The 21,812-nt window shown below is 49.8% G+C and overlaps 1 protein-coding gene across 2 annotated transcripts; it reads left to right on the top strand.

Annotated features, from left to right (window-relative positions):
• Positions 1-4,873: 4,873 nt before the first annotated feature.
• fdft1 (farnesyl-diphosphate farnesyltransferase 1) lies at positions 4,874-21,705 on the top strand. 2 transcript variants are annotated; one of them, XM_068027568.1, is made up of 8 exons: positions 4,874-5,071; positions 11,890-11,987; positions 12,298-12,481; positions 12,633-12,761; positions 13,261-13,452; positions 13,981-14,157; positions 14,331-14,483; positions 20,837-21,705. In XM_068027568.1, exons 1-8 carry the CDS (start codon positions 4,979-4,981, stop codon positions 21,050-21,052), a joined length of 1,242 nt encoding a protein of 413 aa, XP_067883669.1. In that variant the 5' UTR covers positions 4,874-4,978; the 3' UTR covers positions 21,053-21,705. The 2 variants fall into 2 exon arrangements, with proteins under 2 accessions (XP_067883669.1, XP_067883670.1); XM_068027569.1 differs by lacking the exon at positions 11,890-11,987 and having other exon boundaries at positions 4,995-5,071.
• The last annotated feature ends 107 nt before the right edge of the window (positions 21,706-21,812 follow it).

Here is a 21,812-nt window from a genome sequence, read left to right as displayed (position 1 = left end):
TGAAACACAAAAAGTTAGCATGCAGGTGCAGCAAGTAATTAGGAAGGCAAAGGCCTTTATTGCTAGGGGGTTAGAGTTTAAAAAATAGGGAAGTCTTGTTACAACTGTACAGGGTGTTGGTGAGGCCACACCTGGAGTACTGCGTATAGTTTTGGTCCCCGTATTTAAGGAAGGATATACTGGCATTGGAGGCAGTTCAGAAAAGGTTCACTAGGCTGATTCCTGGGATGAAGGGGTTGTCTTACCAAGAACGGCTAAACAGGTTAGGCCTTTATTCATTGGAGTTTAGAAGAATGAGAGGTGATCTTATTGAAACATATAAGATTCTAAAGGGGCTTGACAGGGTAGATGTTGAGAATATGTTTCCACTGGTGGGGGAATCTCGAATTAGGGGACATAGTTACAGAATAAGGGGTCACGCATTTAAAACTGAGATATGAAGGAATTTCTTCTTTCAGAGGGTGGTGAATCTCTGAAATTCTCTACCTCAGAGTTGTGGAGGCTAGATCACTAAATGTAATTAAGGTAGATAGATTTTTGAAATCTCGGGGAGTCGAGGGTTATGCGCAGCAAGCCCGAAAGAGGAGTTGAGGCCTAGGACGGATCAACCATGATCTTATTGAATGGCAGTGCAGGTTTGAGGGACTGAATGGCCTACTCCTGCTCGTATTTCGTATGTTGTTATGTTCTTAGATTGCAGAAAGATATTGATGGTCTGGTCAGATGGGCAGAAAAGTGGGAAATGGAATTCAACTTGGAAAAGTGTGAGGTGGTGCATTTGGAGAGGTCAAACAAAGCAAAGGAATACATGATTGATGGGAAAATACTGAGAAGTGTAGAGGAAGTGAGGGACCTTGGAGTGAATGTCCACAGATCCCTAAAGGTAGCAGGACAGGTCAATAAGGTGGATAAGAAGGCATATGGAATCCTTTCCTTTCTTAGCCAAGATATGGAATATAAGAGCAGGGAGGTTATGCTGGAGCTGTCTAACTCATTGGTTAGGCCACAACTTGAGTACAGTGTACAGTTCTGGTCACCTCATTACAGAAAGGATGTAATTGCACTAGAGAGGGTACAGAGGAGATAGAACAAAGAAAATTACAGCACAGGAACAGGCCCTTCGGCCCTCCAAGCCTGCGCCGATCCAGATCCTCTATCTAAACATGTCGCCTATTTTCTAAGGGTCTGTATCTCTTTGCTTCCTGCCCATTCATGTATCTGTCTAGATACATCTTAAAAGACGCTATCGTGCCCGCGTCTACCACCTCTGCTGGCAACGCGTTCCAGGCACCCACCACCCTGTGCGTAAAGAACTTTCCACGCATATCCCCCCCTAAACTTTTCCCCTCTTACTTTGAACTCGTGACCCCTCGTAATTGAATCCCCCACTCTGGGGAAAAAGCTTCTTGCTATCCACCCTGTCTATACCTCTCATGATTTTGTACACCTCAATCAGGTCCCCCCTCAACCTCCGTCTTTCTAATGAAAATAATCCTAATCTGCTCAACCTCTCTTCATAGCTAGCGCCCTCCATACCAGGCAACATCCTGGTGAACCTCCTCTGCACCCTCTCCAAAGCATCTACATCCTTTTGGTAATGTGGCGACCAGAACTGCACGCAGTATTCCAAATGTGGCCGAACCAAAGTCTTATACAACTGTAACATGACCTGCCAACGCTTGTACTCAATACCCCGTCCGATGAAGGAAAGCATGCCGTATGCCTTCTTGACCACTCTATTGACCTGCGTTGCCACCTTCAGGGAACAATGGACCTGAACACCCAAATCTCTCTGTCCATCAATTTTCCCCAGGACTTTTCCATTTACTGTATAGTTCACTCTTGAATTGGATCTTCCAAAATGCATCACCTCGCATTTGCCCTGATTGAACTCAATATGCCATTTTTCTGCCCAACTCTCCAATCTATTTATATTCTGCTGTATTCTCTGACAGTCCCCTTCACTATCTGCTACTCCACCAATCTTAGTGTCGTCTGCAAACTTGCTAATCAGACCACCTATACTTTCCTCCAAATCATTTATGTATATCACAAACAACAGTGGTCCCAGCACGGATCCCTGTGGAACACCACTGGTCACACGTCTCCATTTTGAGAAACTCCCTTCCACTGCTACTCTCTGTCTCCTGTTGCCCAGCCAGTTCTTTATCCATCTAGCTAGTACACCCTGGACCCCATGCGACTTCACTTTCTCCATCAGCCTACCATGGGGAACCTTATCAAACGCCTTACTGAAGTCCATGTATATGACATCTACAGCCCTTCCCTCATCAATCAACTTTGTCACTTCCTCAAAGAATTCTATTAAGTTGGTAAGACATGACCTTCCCTGCACAAAACCATGTTGCCTATCACTGATAAGCCCATTTTCTTCCAAATGGGAATAGATCCTATCCCTCAGTATCTTCTCCAGCAGCTTCCCTGCCACTGACGTCAGGCTCACCGGTCTGTAATTACCTGGATTTTCCCTGCTACCCTTCTTAAACAAGGGGACAACATTAGCAATTCTCCAGTCCTCCGGGACCTCACCAGTGTTTAAGGATTTTGCAAAGATATCTGTTAAGGCCCCAGCTATTTCCTCTCTCGCTTCCCTCAGTAACCTGGGATAGATCCCATCCGGACCTGGGGACTTGTCCACCTTAATGCCTTTTAGAATACCCAAAACTTCCTCCCTCCTTATGCCGCCTTGACATAGAGTAATCAAACATCTGTCCCTAACCTCAACATCTGTCATGTCCCTCTCCTCGGTGAATACCGATGCAAAGTACTCGTTTAGAATCTCACCCATTTTCTCTGACTCCACGCATAACTTTCCTCCTTTGTCCTTGAGTGGGCCAATCCTTTCTCGAGTTACCCTCTTGCTCCTTATATATGAATAAAAGGCTTTGGGATTTTCCTTAACCCTGTTTGCTAAAGATATTTCATGACCCCTTTTAGCCCTCTTAATTCCTCGTTTCAGATTGGTCCTACATTCCCGATATTCTTTCAAAGCTTCGTCTTTCTTCAGCCTCCTCGACCTTATGTATGCTTCCTTTTTCCTCTTAGCTAGTCTCACAATTTCACCTGTCATCCATGGTTCCCTAATCTTGCCATTTCTATCCCTCATTTTCACAGGAACATGTCTCTCCTGCACGCTAATCAACCTCTCTTTAAAAGCCTCCCACATATCAAATGTGGATTTACCTTCAAACAGCTGCTCCCAATCTACATTCCCCAGCTCCTGCCGAATTTTGGTATTGTTGGCCTTCCCCAAATTTAGCACTCTTCCTTTAGGACCACTCTCGTCTTTGTCCATGAGTATTCTAAAACTTACGGAATTGTGATCACTATTCCCAAAGTAGTCCCCTACTGAAACTTCAACCACCTGGCCGGGCTCATTCCCCAACACCAGGTCCAGTATGGCCCCTTCCTGAGTTGGACTATTTACATACTGCTCTAGAAAACCCTCCTGGATGCTCCTTACAAATTCTGCTCCATCTAGACCTCTAACACTAAGTGAATCCCAGTCAATGTTGGGAAAATTAAAATCTCCTATCACCACCACCCTGTTGCTCCTACATCTTTCCATAATCTGTTTACATATTTGTACCTCTATCTCACGCTCGCTGTTGGGAGGCCTGTAGTACTGCCCCAACATTGTTACCGCACCCTTCCTATTTCTGAGTTCTGTCCATATTGCCTCACTGCTCGAGTCCTCCATAGTGCCCTCCTTCAGCACAGCTGTGATATCCTCTTTGACCAGTACTGCAACTCCTCCACCCCTTTTACCTCCCTCTCTATCCCGCCGGAAGCATCGATATCCTGGGATATTTAGTTGCCAATCATGCCCTTCCCTCAACCAAGATTTAGTGGATGTTGCCAGGACTGGAAAAATGCAACTATGAGGAAAGATTGGATCGGCTGGGGTTGTTCTCCTTGGAACAGAGGAGACTGAGGGGAGATTTGATTGAAACGTTAAAATTGTTTAGGGACTTGGATAGAGCGGAGGTGAAGGATCTATTCACCTTAGCAGAGAGGTCAGTGACGAGGAGGCATTGATTTAAAGTGATTGGTAGAAAAATTAGAGGGGAGATGAGGAAAAACTTTTTCACCCACAGGGTGCTGATGGTCTGAAACTCACTGCCTGAAAGGGTAGGTGAGGTAGAAACACTCAATTCATTCAAAAGGAGTCTGAATATGCACCTCAAATGCTGTAACCTGCAGGGCAACGGATCAAATACTGGAAAGTGGGATTAGAATGGGTGGAATGTTTATCGGCCGGCACAGACACGATGTGCCGAATGGCCTCCTCTGCGCTCTAACGATTCTGTGATATTACTATATTTATGGACAGGACTTGTGACCTTGATCACAAGTCGTGGGAGTCAGTTGCCAGTGAGCGCCAGAGCTGGCAGACAGCCATAAAGGCGGGGATAAAGTGTGGTGAGTCGAAGAGACTTAGCAGTTGGCAGGAAAAAAGACAGAAGTGCAAGGGGAGAGCCAACTGTGTAACAGCCCCAACAACTAATTTTATCTGCAGCACCTGTGGAAGAGCCTGTCACTCTAGAATTGGCCTTTATAGCCACTCCAGGCGCTGCTTCACAAACCACTGACCACCTCCAGGCGCTTACCCATTGTCTCTCGAGATAAGGAGGCCAAAGAAGAGGAAAAACTATATTTATGGTAATTGCGACGCGACTCTCGTCTTTACGGTAATGATAGTAGGCGGGGATGAGGTGACTCCAGCTGTTGGATGATTGGCCCCTCTCTGACAGGCGGCGCCGAGTCACGTTTATCCCGCGTTCCCATTGGATATTGGTTCCTGGTCCGAGGCGACAGCGGCCCAATTGCAGGCTTCGCTCGTGTTGGAGCAGCAGGTGCCGTTACCCAGGTAACGGAGAGCGGCGGCGGGTCGGTCGGTCTGAGTGTCCGCTCTGGTCGCGGAGTGGGACCTCGGCCTCAGCCCGTGTCTGACTCCATGGATTTGCTCCGGTCTCTCGGGCATCCGGAGGAGCTGCTGAACCTAATCAAATACAAACTGGGGCCGGGGTCCTGGTACCGGTTCCGGGGGGTGAGTATCGGTCCGGGGGGGTGATGGCGAGGGGGGATGGGGAGGGGGGTGAGGTGGGGGGGATGGCGGGTGGGGGGGTGCGAGGTGGGGTGGGGAGGGGGGAGGGGGGGGGATGGCGAGGTGGGATGGGATGGGGAGGGGGGTGAGGTGGGGGGGATGGCGGGTGGGGGGGTGCGAGGTGGGGTGGGGAGGGGGGGGATGGCGGGTGGGGGGGTGCGAGGGGGGGGATGGCGAGGTGGGATGGGGGGGATGGCGGGTGGGGGGGTGCGAGGTGGGGTGGGGAGGGGGTGGGTGGCGGGTGGGGGGGTGCGAGGTGGGGTGGGGGGGATGGCGGGTGGGGGGGTGCGAGGTGGGGTGGGGAGGGGGTGGGTGGCGGGTGGGGGGGTGCGAGGTGGGGTGGGGGGGATGGCGGGTGGGGGGGTGCGAGGTGGGGGGGGGATGGCGAGGTGGGATGGGGAGGGGGGTGAGGTGGAGGGGGTGGAGGGGGTGGAGGGGGATGGCGAGGTGGGGGGAGATGGGGAGGGGGATGGCGAGGTGGGATTGGGAGGGGGGTGGGGGGGGGATGGCGAGGTGGGATTGGGAGGGGGGTGGGGATGGCGAGGTGGGATGGGGAGGGGGGTGGGGGGGGATGGCGAGGTGGGATGGGGAGGGGTGGGGGGGTGCGAGGTGGGATGGGGAGGGGGTGAGGTGGGATGGGGTGGGGGGGTGCGAGATGGGGTGGGGGGGTGCGAGGTGGGATGGGGAGGGGGGTGGGGGGGGATGGCGAGGTGGGATGGGGAGGGGGGTGGGGGGGGGATGGCGAGGTGGGATGGGGAGGGGGGTGGGGGGGTGCGAGGTGGGATGGGGAGGGGGTGAGGTGGGATGGGGAGGGGGGTGGGGGGGTGCGAGGTGGGATGGGGAGGGGGTGAGGTGGGATGGGGTGGGGGGGTGCGAGGTGGGATGGGGAGGGGGTGAGGTGGGATGGGGTGGGGGGGTGCGAGGTGGGATGGGGTGGGGGGGTGCGAGGTGGGATGGGGTGGGGGGGTGGATGGCGAGGTGGGATGGGGAGGGGGGGTGGATGGCGAGGTGGGATGGGGAGGGGAGGGGGGGGATGGCGAGGTGGGGAGGGGAGGGGGGGGATGGTGAGGTGGGGAGGGGAGGGGGGGGATGGGGAGGGGGGGGATGGCGAGGTGGGATGGGGAGGGGGGGGATGGCGAGGTGGGATGGGGAGGGGGGGGGATGGCGAGGTGGGATGGGGAGGGGGGGGGATGGCGAGGTGGGATGGGGAGGGGGGGTGGATGGCGAGGTGGGAGGGGGGGGATGGCGAGGTGGGATGGGGAGGGGATGGGGGGTGCGAGGTGGGATGGGGAGGTGTGCGATGGGGGGTGGGGGGTGGGGGGTTGCGAGGTGGGATGGGGAGGGGGGTGAGGTGGGATGGGGGGTGGGGGGGGATGGCGAGGTGTGAGGGGGTGGGGGGGGATGGCGAGGTGGGATGGGGGGTGGGGTGAGGGGGTGGGGGGGGATGGCAAGGTGGGATGGCGAGGGGATGGGGGGAGGGATCAGTGAACGGGGTTTGGGAGAGGAAGATCAGGCGGGGGATGCTCTGCTACTTTCACTGTCTGTTCATCCAGCCCCCTTGTGCTCAATGCCCTACACTGGCTCCTGGTTTGACAACACTGCATTTTTAAATTTTCATTCTTGTTCTCAAATCCCTCCAAAGCCTCGCCTTCTTCCTACCTCTCTTCACCTCTTCCAGCCCTACAGTACAACCCTTGGAGATTTCTGTGCTCCTCCAGTTCGAGCCTGTTCCATATCCCTGGATCTGCCAGTTATACAAGTTAAGAACTGCCCTCCTGGGAAATACAGCACCAGCCTGTAGAAAGGGAGAGGGAGAGTGATTGGTACATCTCCTCGCAGAGTCCCACTCAGAATCTCAACCTCCTCACCCTCACCATTCCCCCCTCTAGCCCCATGTTTTCCCTCCTAATCCCACGCGTTCACCTGGATGCAGTTGGACAGGTGCCAGTTACCCTTCTGGCCACTCAGCCCAAGAGTCGATTCTCCCTGTCAGTCTACACAGTGAGGTGTCAGCAGGCTGTTCCACTATGGGAGAGGTATATTCACAACACAGTGCAATACAGCACTAACCTGATCCACTACTCCCAATTTCCACACACTTTGCAGAGACCCCTCTGTAACACGGGGAGAAATTGCATGGAGAGACTGGAAAATATTGGGGTTGTCCTCCTTGGTACAAAAATGGTTAAGAGGAGATCATAAATAGGAGCAGGATAAGACTATTCAGCCCATTGACCATGCTCCACCATTCAGTAAGATCGTGGCTAATCTGATTGTGGCCTCAACATCATTTTCCTGCCGGTTCTCCATAACCCTTGACTCTCTTGTAGATCAAACATCTGTCTAACTCAGCCTTGAATATATTCAATGACCCAGCCTCCACTGCTCTCTGGGGAAGAGAATTCCAAAGATTCACAACCCTCTGAGAAGAAATTTCTCCTCATCTCCATCTTAAATGGGAGACCCCTTGTTTGTTGTTGATTTGATAGAGATGTTTAAAATCATGAATAGTTTTAGTTGAGTAAATGTGGAGAAACTATTTCTACTAGCTGAAGGATTGGTGATTTTAAGATAACTGGTTAAAAAAAAACTAGAGATGACATGAAGCATTTCTTTACGTAATAAGTTTTTTTTTCTGGCATGTGCTGCCTGAAAGAGGGTGGAAGTAGATTCAATTGTAACTTCCAAAAGGGAATTGGATAAAAAATAGTTTTTTTTATATAGAGAGAAACAGCATTGAAACAGGCCCTTCGGCCCACTGAGTCTGTGCCGACCATCATCCACCCATTTATACTAATCCTACATTAATCCCTTATTTCCTACCACATCCCCACCTTTCCTCAATTCTCCTACCACCTACCTACACTAGGGGCAATTTATAATGGCCAATTTACTTATCAACCTGCAAGTCTTTGGCTGTGGGAGGAAACCGGAGCACCCGGCGGAAACCCATGCGATCACAGGGAGAACTTGCAAACTCCGCACAGGCAGTACCCAGAATCGAACCCAGGTCGCTGGAGCTGTGAGGCTGCGGTGCTAACCACTGCGCCACTGTGCTGCCCCTTATGGGTTAAATGGGTTTAAAAAAAATTGCAGGGCTATGGGAAAGCACAAGGGATTGGGACTAATTTGGATAGCTTTATCGAAGAGCCAGCACAGGATGGGCTGAATGGCCTGCTGTGCGTTATCATTCTACAGAGTGTTTATGAAGTCCTTATGCAATTTCAGACTTCAATAACTTTGGATATATGCATGATCGCAAATTGTAATTGACCTATGAAATCATAATTCATTAAGTTTGAACACTACAGTTCAAATTTCTCAGCTTCTTCATAATGGCTATCCTTTGTGGTACATCAATCCAGTTTTCGAATAGTTCACCTTTTCTTCTGTCGTCATTTCAATCAGTTTCAACATCAACAATAACATTAAAAAACTCAATTATGCTTTAGAAACATGGGAAGATTAAGGGTACAGAAGGAAACCATGCGGCCCATCGTGTTCGTGCTGGCTGAAAAAAAGCTATTCAGCCTAATCCCACCTTCCAGCTTGGCCTGTAGCCCTATAGGTTACAGCACCTCATACTGTTCTTGTGTTATTTATAGTTTGCTTCTATTGGCCAATGTTTTTAAAGTTGCAGAATGACTTTATGAGCACCTGTATGATTGTGTAAAGAGTTAACTACTTGCGTTTGCACCCTGTGGGCAATGTGAGAACACCTGCATCCCTCCAGCCCTGTGATTGGATATCTGAGGCTGTGTGCTGTGTGATTGGCTCCGGCCTCTGTGTGCTGTGTGATTGGCTCCGGCCTCTGTGGGCTGTGTGATTGGCTCCGGCCTCTGTGGGCTGTGTGATTGGCTCCGGCCTCTGTGGGCTGTGTGATTGGCTCCGGCCTCTGTGGGCTGTGTGATTGGCTCCGGCCTCTGTGGGCTGTGTGATTGGCTCCGGCCTCTGTGGGCTGTGTGATTGGCTCCGGCCTCTGTGGGCTGTGTGATTGGCTCCGGCCTCTGTGGGCTGTGTGATTGGCTCTGGCCTCTGTGGGCTGTGTGATTGATTGGCAGGGTTCCTATTTCTTGTGTTGACTCCAGGCTGTTTATGTGGAGGGAGTGACCGACCTCTGTTTAAAGTTTCTGTGGAACCAGCTAGACAAACGCATACAGACTGCCTCCTGCACAGGCTGGGAGTTGTACTTGCCACAAGGCCTGTGTGTCAGCAACAGCTCCTCCTGACATGTACTGTGCAGCCAGAAGTGCCTGGCCCTTAGCGGTACGGGCCATGCAGTGCGATTCACGGCGCAGTGCTCTGCCCCAGCCTCGCACTCTCCTCTGTACTGTCTGTCCGTGTCAGAGAGCGGCATGCTGCAGGCGATATTGGTCACCGTGCCTCTCATGCTGGCTGTGGCGAGCATCATCCAGTGGGCAATCCCTGCACGTGGCACTTGCAGATGTTGAAAAGGCAGCAACACCGAGAAAATCATTCTTCACGACGGCCTCCCTGGTACGTGAAGTACGAGCAAGAGTCTGTGTCTCCTGGTTGGTATAATTTGTGTCTGTGTCTCCTGGCCACTGTCTGAGGCTTAACAAGACTATTGACAACTTGGTGTTGTATTTCACCCTGAGGTGATGAGTTTCTGACTTTATATCTGTGCTATCACTAAGACCCCCTATTTCCATCTCCATAGCATCGCCAGACTCCGTCCCTGGCTCAGCTGATCTGCTGCTGAAACCCTCATTCATGCTTTTGTTACCTTTAGACTTCACTATTCGAACACTCTCTCGGCTTGTCTCCCATCTCCCACTCTACGTTTTTTATATTTGTTGTTGACATGTGGGCGTCGCTGGCAAAGGCAGCATTTGTTGCCCAATCCTAATTGCCCTTGAGAAGCTGGTGGTGAACCGCTGCAGTCCGTGTGATGTAGGTACACCCACAGTGCTGTTAGGAAGGGAGTTCCAGGATTTTGACCCAGTAACAGTGAAGGAACGGCGATATAGTTCCAAGTCAGGATGATGTGTAACTTGGAGGGGAACTTGCAGGTGGTGGTGTTCCCATGTATTTGCTACTTGTCCTTCTAGTTGGTAGAGGTCGCAGGTTTGGAAGGTGCTGTCTAAGCAGCCTTGGTGCATTGCTGCAGTGCATCTTGTAGATGGTACACACTGCTGCCACTGTGCTTGGGTGGTGGAGGGAGTGAATGTTTGTAGATGGGTTGCCAATCAAGTGGCTGCTTTGTCCTGGATGGTGTCGAGCTTCTTGCATGTTGTTGGAGCTGTACCCATCCAGGCAAGTGGAGAGTATTCCATCACACCCCTGACTTGTGCCTTGTAGATGGTGGACAGGCTTTGGGGAGTCAGGAGGTGAGTTACTCACTGCAGGATTCCTAGCCTCTGACCTGCTTTTGTAGCCACGGTATTTATATGGCTACTCCAGTTCAGTTTCTGGTCAATGATAACACCCAGGATGTTGATAGTGGGCGATTCCACGATGGTAATGACATTGAACAGCAAGGGACGATGATTAGACTTTCTCTTTCTGGAGATGATTATTGCCCGGCACTTGTGTGGCACGAACGTTACTTGCCCAATGTTATTAGCCAAACCTGAAGGTCATCCAGGTCTTGCTGCATGTGGGCTCAGACTTCTTCACAATCTGAAGAGTTGCCAATTGTACGAAGCACTCAGCAATCATCAACAAACATCCCCACTTCTGACCTTTATGATGAAGGGAGGGTCGTTGATGAGGCAGCTGAAGCTGTTTGGTTGTAGGACACTACCCTGATGAACTCCTGCATTGATGCCCAGGGGCTGCGATGATTGGCCTCCAACACCCACAACCATCTTCCTTTGTGCTAGGTATGACTTCAATCAGTTGGCACTTTTCCCCCTGATTAAGGTTGGCTGCAATTTTTCTGGAGCTCCTTGATGCCTCACTCAGTCAAATGCTGACTTAATACCAAGGGAAGTCACACTTGCCTCACCTCTGCAGTTCAGTTCTTTTCTCCAGGAATTGAGTGATTCTGATGGAACCCAAACTGAACACTGGTGACCAGGTTGTTGCTGAGTAAGTGCCGCTTGATAGCACTGTCAACAACACCTTCCATCACTTTGCTAATGATCGAGAGTAGACTGGGCAGTAATTGGCTGGATTGGATTTATCCTGCTTTTTGCAGACAGAGCATACCTGGCAATTTGTCAGGTAGATGCCGGTGTTTTAGCTGTACTGGAACAGGTATATAAATTTGAGCTCATCTAAAATTCTGCTAACATAACTCGCACCAAGTCCTATTCACCCTTCACGCCTGTGCTCACTAATCTACACTGGTGCTCAATCCACCAACACCTCCATTTTTAAAATACTCATCCTCATATTCATATCCCTCCCTATCTCTGGAACCTCCTCCATCCTTACAACTCTCCAATTCTGGTCTCTTGTGCTTCCTCAGTTTTAATCACTGTACCATGGACAGCCATGCTTTCAGCTTCCAAGGTGCTAAGCTCTGGTATTCTTTCTCCATACCTGTCTGTATCTCTACCCCTCTCCTCCTTTACGATGCTCGCTAAAACCTACTTCTTTGACCATGCTTCTGATCATCTGTCCTGATATTTGCTTATGTGGCTCAGTGTCATATTTTGTCTGATTATTGCTCCTTGGGATGGTTTACTTTGTTAAAGGTAAATACAAGTTGTTGTTGGTTTCTAGTGGAGTGACTGGGTGAGGTCAATGGGAGAGTGACAGGGTGGAGTCAGTGATCTGATCCTGTTTTCCAGGACTCGATGAGTGAAACTCTGAAAAAGTGCTACATTTATCTGAACCAGACAAGCCGCAGCTTTGCTGCTGTCATTCAGGCACTGGATGGTGATCTACGGTAAGAGAGCTCCTGTGATCTGTGGGGTTGGGGGAAGGGTGCAGTGGACCCAGCCCAGTGAGTGAAACGCCAGGGAAAACTGAAATTGCTGAAGGTGGTGGAGCAGAGATGGGGGAGGTTGCGAGGGCGGGGGTGGTTGGGGGGTGGGCACGTTGCCGGGCATTGGTGAGGGGTTTCTGGGGAGTGAGAGCTGAAGTGGTTGCGGAGGATAGTGGCTGGGTGGAAGAAGGTACGGATGCTGGGGTTTGGGGGGGTGGGGGGAAGCCAGGGGTTGGAACCAGCCTGAACTCAAGCTGTGCTTTCCCTACAGTCAGGCAGTGTGCATCTTTTACCTGGTGTTGCGGGCTCTGGACACAGTGGAAGATGACATGTCCATTCCTCTGGCGTTGAAGATCCCAATGTTGCAGAACTTCCATACCTATCTGTACCAGCCCGAGTGGAAGTACAGTCAGAGTCAGGAGAAGGATCGCCAGGTGCTACAGGATTTCCCATCGGTACGTCTCCCTGTGTCAGAGGTGTGGTGGCGGCTGTGCATTTGACTCCCGCTGGGGTCCGGGTTCCACGGGCACTAGCCCCTACTGGGGTCCGGGTTCTGCGGGCACTGGCCCCGCTCTTTCTGATTCTCATTGTTGTTCTCTGACCCAGATATCCTTGGAGTTCCGCTCACTGGCTAAGGTTTACCAGGATGTGATTGCAAATATCTGCCACAAGATGGGAGCTGGAATGGCAGAGTTCTTGGAAAAAAAGGTTGGATCCATCAAAGAATGGGACACGGTAAGGAGAAACAATCAGGGGTCTGTGGATGGGGTATGTGTGTGTCGGGTGGAATGGTAGGGAGTTGTGGGTGGGGGCAGTGTGACCTTTCAATGAAGTTTGTGTTCAGGAATAGTGCGGTGAACTCTGTTATGCTACAGGCTATGTCAGGTAGATATGTCTGACCTTTGATCGATTTTGAATTTTGGATACTAAGGGATATGGGAATTGTGCAGGAAGGTGAAGTTGAGGTAGATCAGCCATCGCCTTATTGAATGGCTGAACAGCCTCAAAAGGCCGAATGGCTTACTCCTACTTCATAATTTCTGTGCTACTCCTGCCTGCACCTTGGGGTGAGTTGACCGATTATTGCAGAGGGCTGGAGTGTTTGAACCTGGAGAATGATGCAGCCATGGGGAAGTAGTGGAGCGACTTAATTGTGTGCTGGATAGTGGAGGTGGCATGTATGATTCTGTTCCCATCACCCCTTACTGATGCCTTTACACACTTTTGCTTTTAGTACTGTCACTATGTGGCAGGCCTTGTGGGAATCGGTTTGTCCCGTCTGTTCTCAGCCTCTGAGCTGGAGGATCCAGTTGTTGGACAGGACACTGAGCTGGCCAACTCCATGGGCCTCTTCCTGCAGAAAACCAACATTATTCGGGATTACCTGGAGGACCAGCAGGAGGGTCGGGAGTTCTGGCCCCAAGAGGTGAGTGTGGCATCTGTCAGTTGAAAGTCGGGGATGGTACAAGTATGGACTGCAGAGGGTGCACCCCAGAAACCAGTCTACACTTCTGTTGGAGGTGGGGTATGGGTGGAGGCCTGTTTTGCTTTGCTCCCTGCAAAGTGGAGTTTCATGGCCAAAAATCTGGTTCCCCCTAAATTCTGGCTGCCTGCAGCCAATCTGCCCAATTTGCATCCTCCCAACTCTGCAATTTCGTACCAGTAGAATTTTACAGCAAGGATGGAGGCTGTTGGGCCCATTGCCTCCAAAGCCCCTTCACTGACTCAGCTCCCCCGTCAGTCCCTTTTAGACCCTATGCTTTATCTTGTTAAAATATGCCCCCACCCCAACCGCCATCCCTTTTAAAAGCCCTGCTCGATCCTGCTTACCCCACTATTTCTGGCCAGGCATTCCATGTCCTTGCAACCTTTTGGTCACAATTCCGCGTTGTCCTTGTGTTTGAGCACAGTGTCTGTGGTCACCGCTGCGTATTGTTGCCCTTATGTATTTCAGGTATGGAGTAAGTATGCAGAAAAACTGTCCGACTTCACCAAACCCCCGAATATTCAGGCAGCGCTGCAGTGCTTGAACGAGCTGATAACCAACGCCTTGCAGCATGTCCCAGATGTCATCAAGTACTTGTCTCGGCTGCATAACCAGAGTGTCTTCAACTTCTGTGCTATCCCACAGGTAGGCATTCTCCAACCAAACACACTGTGGTAGGGTGGAGAGAGTTCTGTAAGTAGGATCTACCTGACTCTGTCCCTGTGCCCATCTGTGTGCTCTGTATCTCCATGACTCTCCATTCCCCTCTATATGCTTGTGTGGTTCTGCATATCCCTGATTCTCTCACTATATTCCAGGTGATGGCCATAGCCACATTAGCTGCCTGTTATAACAACCCCCAAGTTTTCCGTGGTGTGGTGAAGATCCGGAAGGGCCAGGCTGTCACGCTGATGCTGGAGGCGACTAATATGGAGGCCGTGAAAGGAATGATTCGGCAGTATACTCAAGTGGTGAGAATCTAACTAACCGCACCATGAGTTCAGCAATGGAGTGGTGGATGGGGGGGCGGGGGGGAGTCTCGCTGAGTACACCTGGGATCAGCACTGGTGGGTGAGGAGAATCTCATTGAATACAGCTGAGATCAGCACCGGGGTGGAGGGGATCTCTCTGAATACACGCCCGGGATCAGAACTGGGGGAAATCTCACTGAATACACGCCCGGGATCAGAACTGGGGGAAATCTCACTGAATGCACACCAGGGATCAGAACTGGGGGAAATCTCACTGAATACACACCTGGGATCAGAACTGGGGGAAATCTCACTGAATGCATACCCGGGATCAGAACTGGGGGAAATGTCACTGATTACACACCAGGGATCAGCACTGGGGGAAATCTCACTGAATGCATACCCGGGATCAGAACTGGGGGAAATGTCACTGATTACACACCAGGGATCAGCACTGGGGGAAATCTCACTGAATACACACCAGGGATCAGAACTGGGGGAAATCTCACTGAATACACACCAGGGATCAGAACTGGGGGAAATCTCACTGAATACACACCAGGGATCAGAACTGGGGGTATTTTAAAATAAAAGAAAAATACTGCAGATGCTGGAAATCTGAAATAAAAACAAAGTGCTGGAAATACTCAGCAAGTCTGCAGCAACTATGGAGAGAGAAGCAGAGTTATCATTTCAAGTCTGTGACTTTTCATCAGAACATGAGTATTCTAACTGAATACACTTGTGGTCAGGACCAGGGTGGGGAGAGGAACACTGCAGTCAGCAAAGAACAGGAAGTGGGTTAAAGCTAAAATTCTCCAACTCTCCCTCAAAATTTTCCGATATTAAACCTATAGGTGTGGCAAACAGTAAGGATGATACAAACTGCCTGCAACAGAACATAGGCTAGCGGAATGGGCAGGCAAATGACAAATCGAATTTAATACAGAAGTGTGAGGCGATTTGTTTTGGCAGAAGGGATTGGGAGAGGCAATATAGTCTCATGGCATCAGGTCAAACATGGGCAAGGAAACCTCTTGCTGATAACCACCTACTGCCCTCCCTCAGCTGATGAGTCAGTACTCCTCCATGTTGAACACCACTTGGAGGAAGCACTGAGGGTGGCAAGGGCACAAAATGTACTCCGGGTGGGGGACTTAAATGTCTGTCACCAAGAGTGGCTCGGTAGTACCACTACTGACCAAGCTGGCCGAGTCCTAAAGGACATAGCTGGGTCTGCGGCAGGTGATTTTTAGATTTATGATTTAGATATACAGCACTGAAACAGGCCCTTCGGCCCACCGAGTCTGTGCCGACCATTAACCACCCATTTATACTAATCCTACACTAATCCCATATTCCTACCGCATCCTCACCTGTCCCTATATTCCCCTACCACCTACCTATACTAGGGACAATTTATAATGGCCAATTTACCTATCAACCTGCAAGTCTTTTGACTGTGGGAGGAAACCGGAGCACCCGGAGGAAACCCACGCAGACACAGGGAGAACTTGCAAACTCCACACAGGCAGTACCCAGAATTGAACCCAGGTTGCTGGAGCTGTGAGGCTGCGGTGCTAACCACTGTGCCGCAAACCAACAAAAGGGAAAAACATACTTGACTTTGTCCTCACCAATCTGCCTGCCGCAGATGCATCTGTCCATGACAGCATTGGTAGGAGTGACCACTGCACAGCCTTGTGGAGACAAAGTCCCGTCTTCACTTGAGGATACCCTCCATCATATTGTGTGGCACTACCACCGTGTGAAATGGGATAGATTTCGAACAGATCTAGCAATGCAAAACTGGGCATCCATGAGGCACTGTGGGCCATCAGCAGAATTGTACTCAACTGCAATCTGTAACCTCATGGCCTGGCATATCCCCCACTCTACCATTACCAACAAGCCAGGAGACCAACCCTGGTTCAATGAAGAGTGCCGGAGGGCATGCCAGGAGCAGCACCAGGCATACCTCAAAATGAGGTGTCAACCTGGTGAAGATACAACACAGGACTACTTGCGTGCCAAACTGTGTAAGCAGCATGCGATAGACAGAGCTAAGTGATCCCATAACCAACGGATCAGATCTAAGCTCTGCAGTCCTGCCACATCTAGCCGTGAACGGTGGTGGACAATTAAACAACTAACTGGAGGAGGTGGCTCCACAAATATTCCCATCAATGATGGGGGAGCCCAGCACATCAGTGCAAAAGATAAGGCTGAAGCATTTGCAACAATCTTCAGCCAGAAGTGCCGAGTTGATGATCCATCTCAGCCTCCTCCTGAAGTCCCCAGCATCACAGATGCCAGACTTCATTCAATTCAATTCACTTCGCATGATATCAAGAAACGACCGAAGGCACTGGATATTGCAAAGGCTATGGGTTCTGACAATATTCCGGCAATAGTACTGAAGACCTGTGATCCAGAACTTGCCGCGTCCCTAGCCAAGCTGTTCCAGTCCAGCTACAACACTGGCATCTACCCGGCAATGTGGAAAATTGCCCAAGTATGTCCTGTACACAAAAAGCAGGACAAGTCCAACCTGGCCAATTACCGCCCCAGCGGTCCACTCTCAATCATCAATAAAGTGATGGGAGGTGTCATCAATGGTGCCATGAAGTGGCATTTGCTTTGCAATAACCTGCTCAGTAATGCTCAGTTTGGGTTCCACCCGGGCCACTCGGCTCCTGACCTCATTACAGCCTTGGTTCAAACATGGACAAAAGAGCTGAACTCGAGGGGCCATGACAAAACACTGGCGGCAAGATAAAGGAAAATCCTAAGGTGTTTTATAAGTATATTAAGGGTAAGAGGATAACCAGGGAAAGAGTAGGGCCCATTAGGGACCAAAGTGGCAATCTTTGTGTGGAGCCGGAGGACATAGGTGAGGTTTTAAATGATTACTTTTCATCTGTGTTCACTGTGGAGAAGGACGATGTAGGTATAGAGATCAGGGAGGGGGATTGTGATATACTTGAACATATTAGCATTGAAAGGGAGAAAGTATTAGCTGTTTTAGTGGGCTTAAAAGTGGATAAATCCCCAGGCCCAGATGAGATGTATCCCAGGCTGTTATGTGAGGCAAGGGAGGAGATAGCAGGGGCTCTGACACAAATTTTCAAATCCTCTCTGGCCACAGGAGAGGCACCAGAGGATTGGAGGACAGTGAATGTGATACCATCATTTAAGAAGGGTCGCAGGGATAAACCAGCTAATTACAGGCCAGTGAGTCTAACAACAGTGGTTGGGAAACTATTGGAAAAAATTCTGAGGGACAGGATTAATCTCCAGTTGGAGAGGCAGGGATTAATCAGGGATAGTCAGCATAGCTTTGTCAGGGGGAGATCGTGTCTGACTAACTTGATTGAATTTTTTGAGGTGGTGACGAAATGTGTAGATGAGGGTCAAGCAGTTGATGTAGTCTATATGGACTTCAGTAAGGCTTTTGACAAGGTCCCGCATGGGAGATTGGTTAAGAAGGTAAGAGCCCATGGGCTCCAACAACACTCAAAAGCTCAATACCATTCAGAACAAAGCGGCCCGCTTGATTGGCACCCCATCTACAAACATTCACTCCCTCCACCACCCAAGCACAGTGGCAGCAGTGTGTACCATCTACAAGATGCACTGCAGCAATGCGCCAAGGCTCCTTAGACAGCACCTTCCAAACCTGCGACCTCTACCAGCTAGAAGGATAAGGGCAGCAAATGCATGGGAACACCACCACCTGCAAGTTCCCCTCCAAGTCACACACCATCCTGACTTGGAACTATATCGCCATTCCTTCACTGTCGCTGGGTCAAAATCCTGGAACTCCCTTCCTAACAGCACTGTGGGTCTACCTACCTCACATGGACTGCAGTGGTTCAAGAAGGCAGCTCACTACCACCGTCTCAAGGGCAATTAGAGATGGGTAATAAATGCTGGCATAGCCAGCGACACCCACATCCCATGAATGAATAAAAAAAAAAAGAAAAAAATTACAGTACATCACACACTCTCAGCGGGTTTATCATAGGATGGTTACAGCACAGAAAGAGGCCGAATCCATGCCGGCTCTGTGCAACAGCAACTTGATTAATCCCACTCCCCTGCCTTTTCCCTGTAACCCTGCACATTTATTTCTCTTCAGGTACTTATCCAATCTCCTTTTGAAAGTCACAATCAATCTGCCACCATCATCCTTAGGCAGGGCATTCCAGATCCTAATCACTTGCTGTGTTTATAAAAAAAAGTCTTTAATTATGTCGTCATTGGTTCTTTTGCCATTCACCTTAAATCAGTGCGCTCTGGTTCTCGACCCTTCTGCCAATGGGAACAGTTTCGCTCTATCTACTCTGCCTAGACCCTCATGATTTTGAACACCTCTACCAAATCATCTCTCAACCTTCTCCAAGGACAAGACCCCAGCTTCTCCAATCTATCCACATAACTGAGGTCCCTCATCCCTGAAACCATTCTCATAAATCTTTTCTGCGCCATCTTCAATGCCTCCACATCCTTCCTAAAATGTGATGCCCAGGATTGGACACACTATTCCAGTTGAGGCTGAAGCAGTGTTTTAGAAAGATTCTTCATTATTGGAGAGGATTCTTTGGGACAGGATTTACTCCCATTTGGAAACAAATGGACTTATTAGCGAGAGGCAGCATGGTTTTGTGAAGGGGAGGTCGTGTCTCACTAATTTGATTGAGTTTTTTGAGGAAGTGACAAAGATAATTGATGAAGGAAGGGCAGTGGATGTTGTCTACATGGACTTCAGTAAAGCCTTTGACAAGGTCCCTCATGGCAGACTGATACAAAAGGTGAAGTCACATGGGATTGGGGAGCTGGCAAGATGGATACAGAACTGGATCGGTCATAGAAGACAGAGGGTAGCAGTGGAAGGGTGCTTTTCTGAATGGAGGGATGTGACTAGTGGTGTTCCGCAGGGGTCAGTGCTGGGATCTTTGCTGTTTGTAGTATAAAAAAATGATTTGGAGGAAAATGTAACTGGTCTGATTAGTAAGTTTGCGGACGACACAAAGGTTGGTGGAGTGCGGACAGTGATGAGGATTGTCAGAAGATACAGCAGGATTTAGATCGGTTGGAGACTTAGGCGGAGAAATGGCAGATGGAGTTTAATCCGGACAAATGTGAGGTAATGCATTTTGGAAGGTCTAATGCAGGTGGGAAGTATACAGTAAATAGCAGAACCCTTAGGAGTATTGACAGGCAGAGAGATCTGGGCGTACAGGTCCACAGGTCACTGAAAGTGGCAACGCAGGTGGATAAGGTAGTCAAGAAGGCATACGGCATGCTTGCCTTCATCGGTTGGGGCATAGAGTATAAAAATAGGCAAGTCATGCTGCAGCTGTACAGAACTTTAGTTAGGCCACACTTAGAATATTGCGTGCAATTCTGGTCGCCACACTACCAGAAGGACGTGGAGGCTTTGGAGAGGGTACGGAAGAGGTTTGCCAGGATGTTGCCTGGTCTGGAGGGCATTAGCTATGAGGAGAAGTTGGATAAACTCGGCTTGTTTTCACTGGAACGACGGAGGTGGAGGGGCAACATGATAGAGGTTTACAAAGTTATAAGCGGCATGGACAGAGTGGATAGTCAGAAGCTTTTTCCCAGGGTGGAAGAGTCAGTTACTAGGGGACATAGGTTTAAGGTGAGAGGGGCAAAGTTTAGAGGGGATGTGCGAGGCAAGTTCTTTACACAGAGGGTGGTGAGTGCCTGGAACTTGTTGCCGGGGGAGGTGGTGGAAGCAGATACGATAGCGACGTTTAAGAGGCATCTTGACAAACACATGAATAGGATGGGAATAGAGGGATACGGACCCCGGAAGTGCAGAAAGTTTTAGTTTAGGCAGGCATCAAGATCGGCGCAGGCTTGGAGGGCCGAATGGCCTGTTACTGTGCTGTACTGTTCTTTGTTCATAATTTCCTTGCTTTTGCACACTCCACCTCTATTTATAAAGCCCAAGATTCCGGATGCATTTATAACTTTCTTAACCTGCTCTACCACTTTCAACGATTTATGCATATATAACTCCAGGTCTCTCTGTTCTTTAGAATTGCCCTCTTTGTATTGCCTCTCCCCATTTTTCCTACCAAAAGTGTATTACTTCATACTTCTCTGCATTAAATTTCATCTACCACGTATCCACCCCATTTCACCAGCCTATGTCCTCTTGAAGTCTTATAATTATTCTCCTCACAGTTCACTATACTTCTATATTTTGTGTCATCTGCAAACTTTTCAATTGTGCCCTGTGCACCCAAGTCTAAGTCGTTAATATAGATCAAGAGAAACAGTGGTCCTAGTACAGTTACCTGCCTCTCTCTCTCTTTTTCCAGATTGGACAGAAAGTTCCAGGTACAGGGGGCTCCGGAGCTAGAACGCAGCAGATTGTACTGAAGGTGGAATCTCTGAGCCAATGTGATGGGGAGCTGTTGTCCCGCAGTCACCTGTCACCCATCTACCTGTCCTTGGCCATGTTCTTGGCTGCGGTTAGCTGGCAGTACTGGCAGACCCTGACTCGCAGCTCAGAGGAGTATGTGCATGGGCAGTGAGCAGCTTTTCCTTTGATTCTTTCTTCTGCTAATTATCTCATTCTACATGGGGAACGAGAGCAGGAGAGCTTTGTTACTTGAGCTGGTACTCAATCTAGGAAAAGACTCGTCCATGAGCCCCAAGAAGATCATTGATTCTAGATAGATTGATGCAGTAAAGCTTTACATCTGGACTAAAAACTGACACCACCAGCCCCTGACCCCACCTGGGTGCTGTGACCAGACAAATATTGAGGTTCAAACTGAGTCCATTGACAACGGGAGAGCATGAAAGGTACCTGCGGTACTATAAGACTTATGATTGGATGAGTTCGCACATTCAACTGGAACTTGCTCAGTACAAGACTGCCCCTCTCAGCCACAGGATTGAACCTCTTGGATCTGCCCTGGGAGTGTTTGATGGGACAGTGTAGAGGGAGCTTGACTCTGTATCTAATCCTGTGCTGCACCTGCCCTGGGAATATTTGATGGGACTGTGGGGGGTGAAGGGCGGGGTTGGTGGTGGAGGGAGGGTGTTGCTGTCCGTGGGGCTCTCAACACCCACCTTCCCTATCTCGGTTGAGGGAAGCTGCCGTTCCTTGTGGTCAGTCCATTTACATTATCTTGCTGATCACCAGATTTTGTCAATAACAATAAATATGTTTACACATCTATCTCAGTAACTGTCCTTTATCTGTACAGACTCACTGCCCCTTGTGTCTTGTACCCACTCTCCGTGACTAAGAGGAGATAGGAACATAGGAGCACGAGTTGGCCATTC

This window comes from Heterodontus francisci, unplaced genomic scaffold, assembly GCF_036365525.1.
Source record: "Heterodontus francisci isolate sHetFra1 unplaced genomic scaffold, sHetFra1.hap1 HAP1_SCAFFOLD_593, whole genome shotgun sequence".
Lineage (NCBI taxonomy): Eukaryota > Metazoa > Chordata > Chondrichthyes > Heterodontiformes > Heterodontidae > Heterodontus > Heterodontus francisci.
Note: the sequence above shows the minus strand (reverse complement) of the source record. Positions and strands in the feature narration are given on the sequence as shown.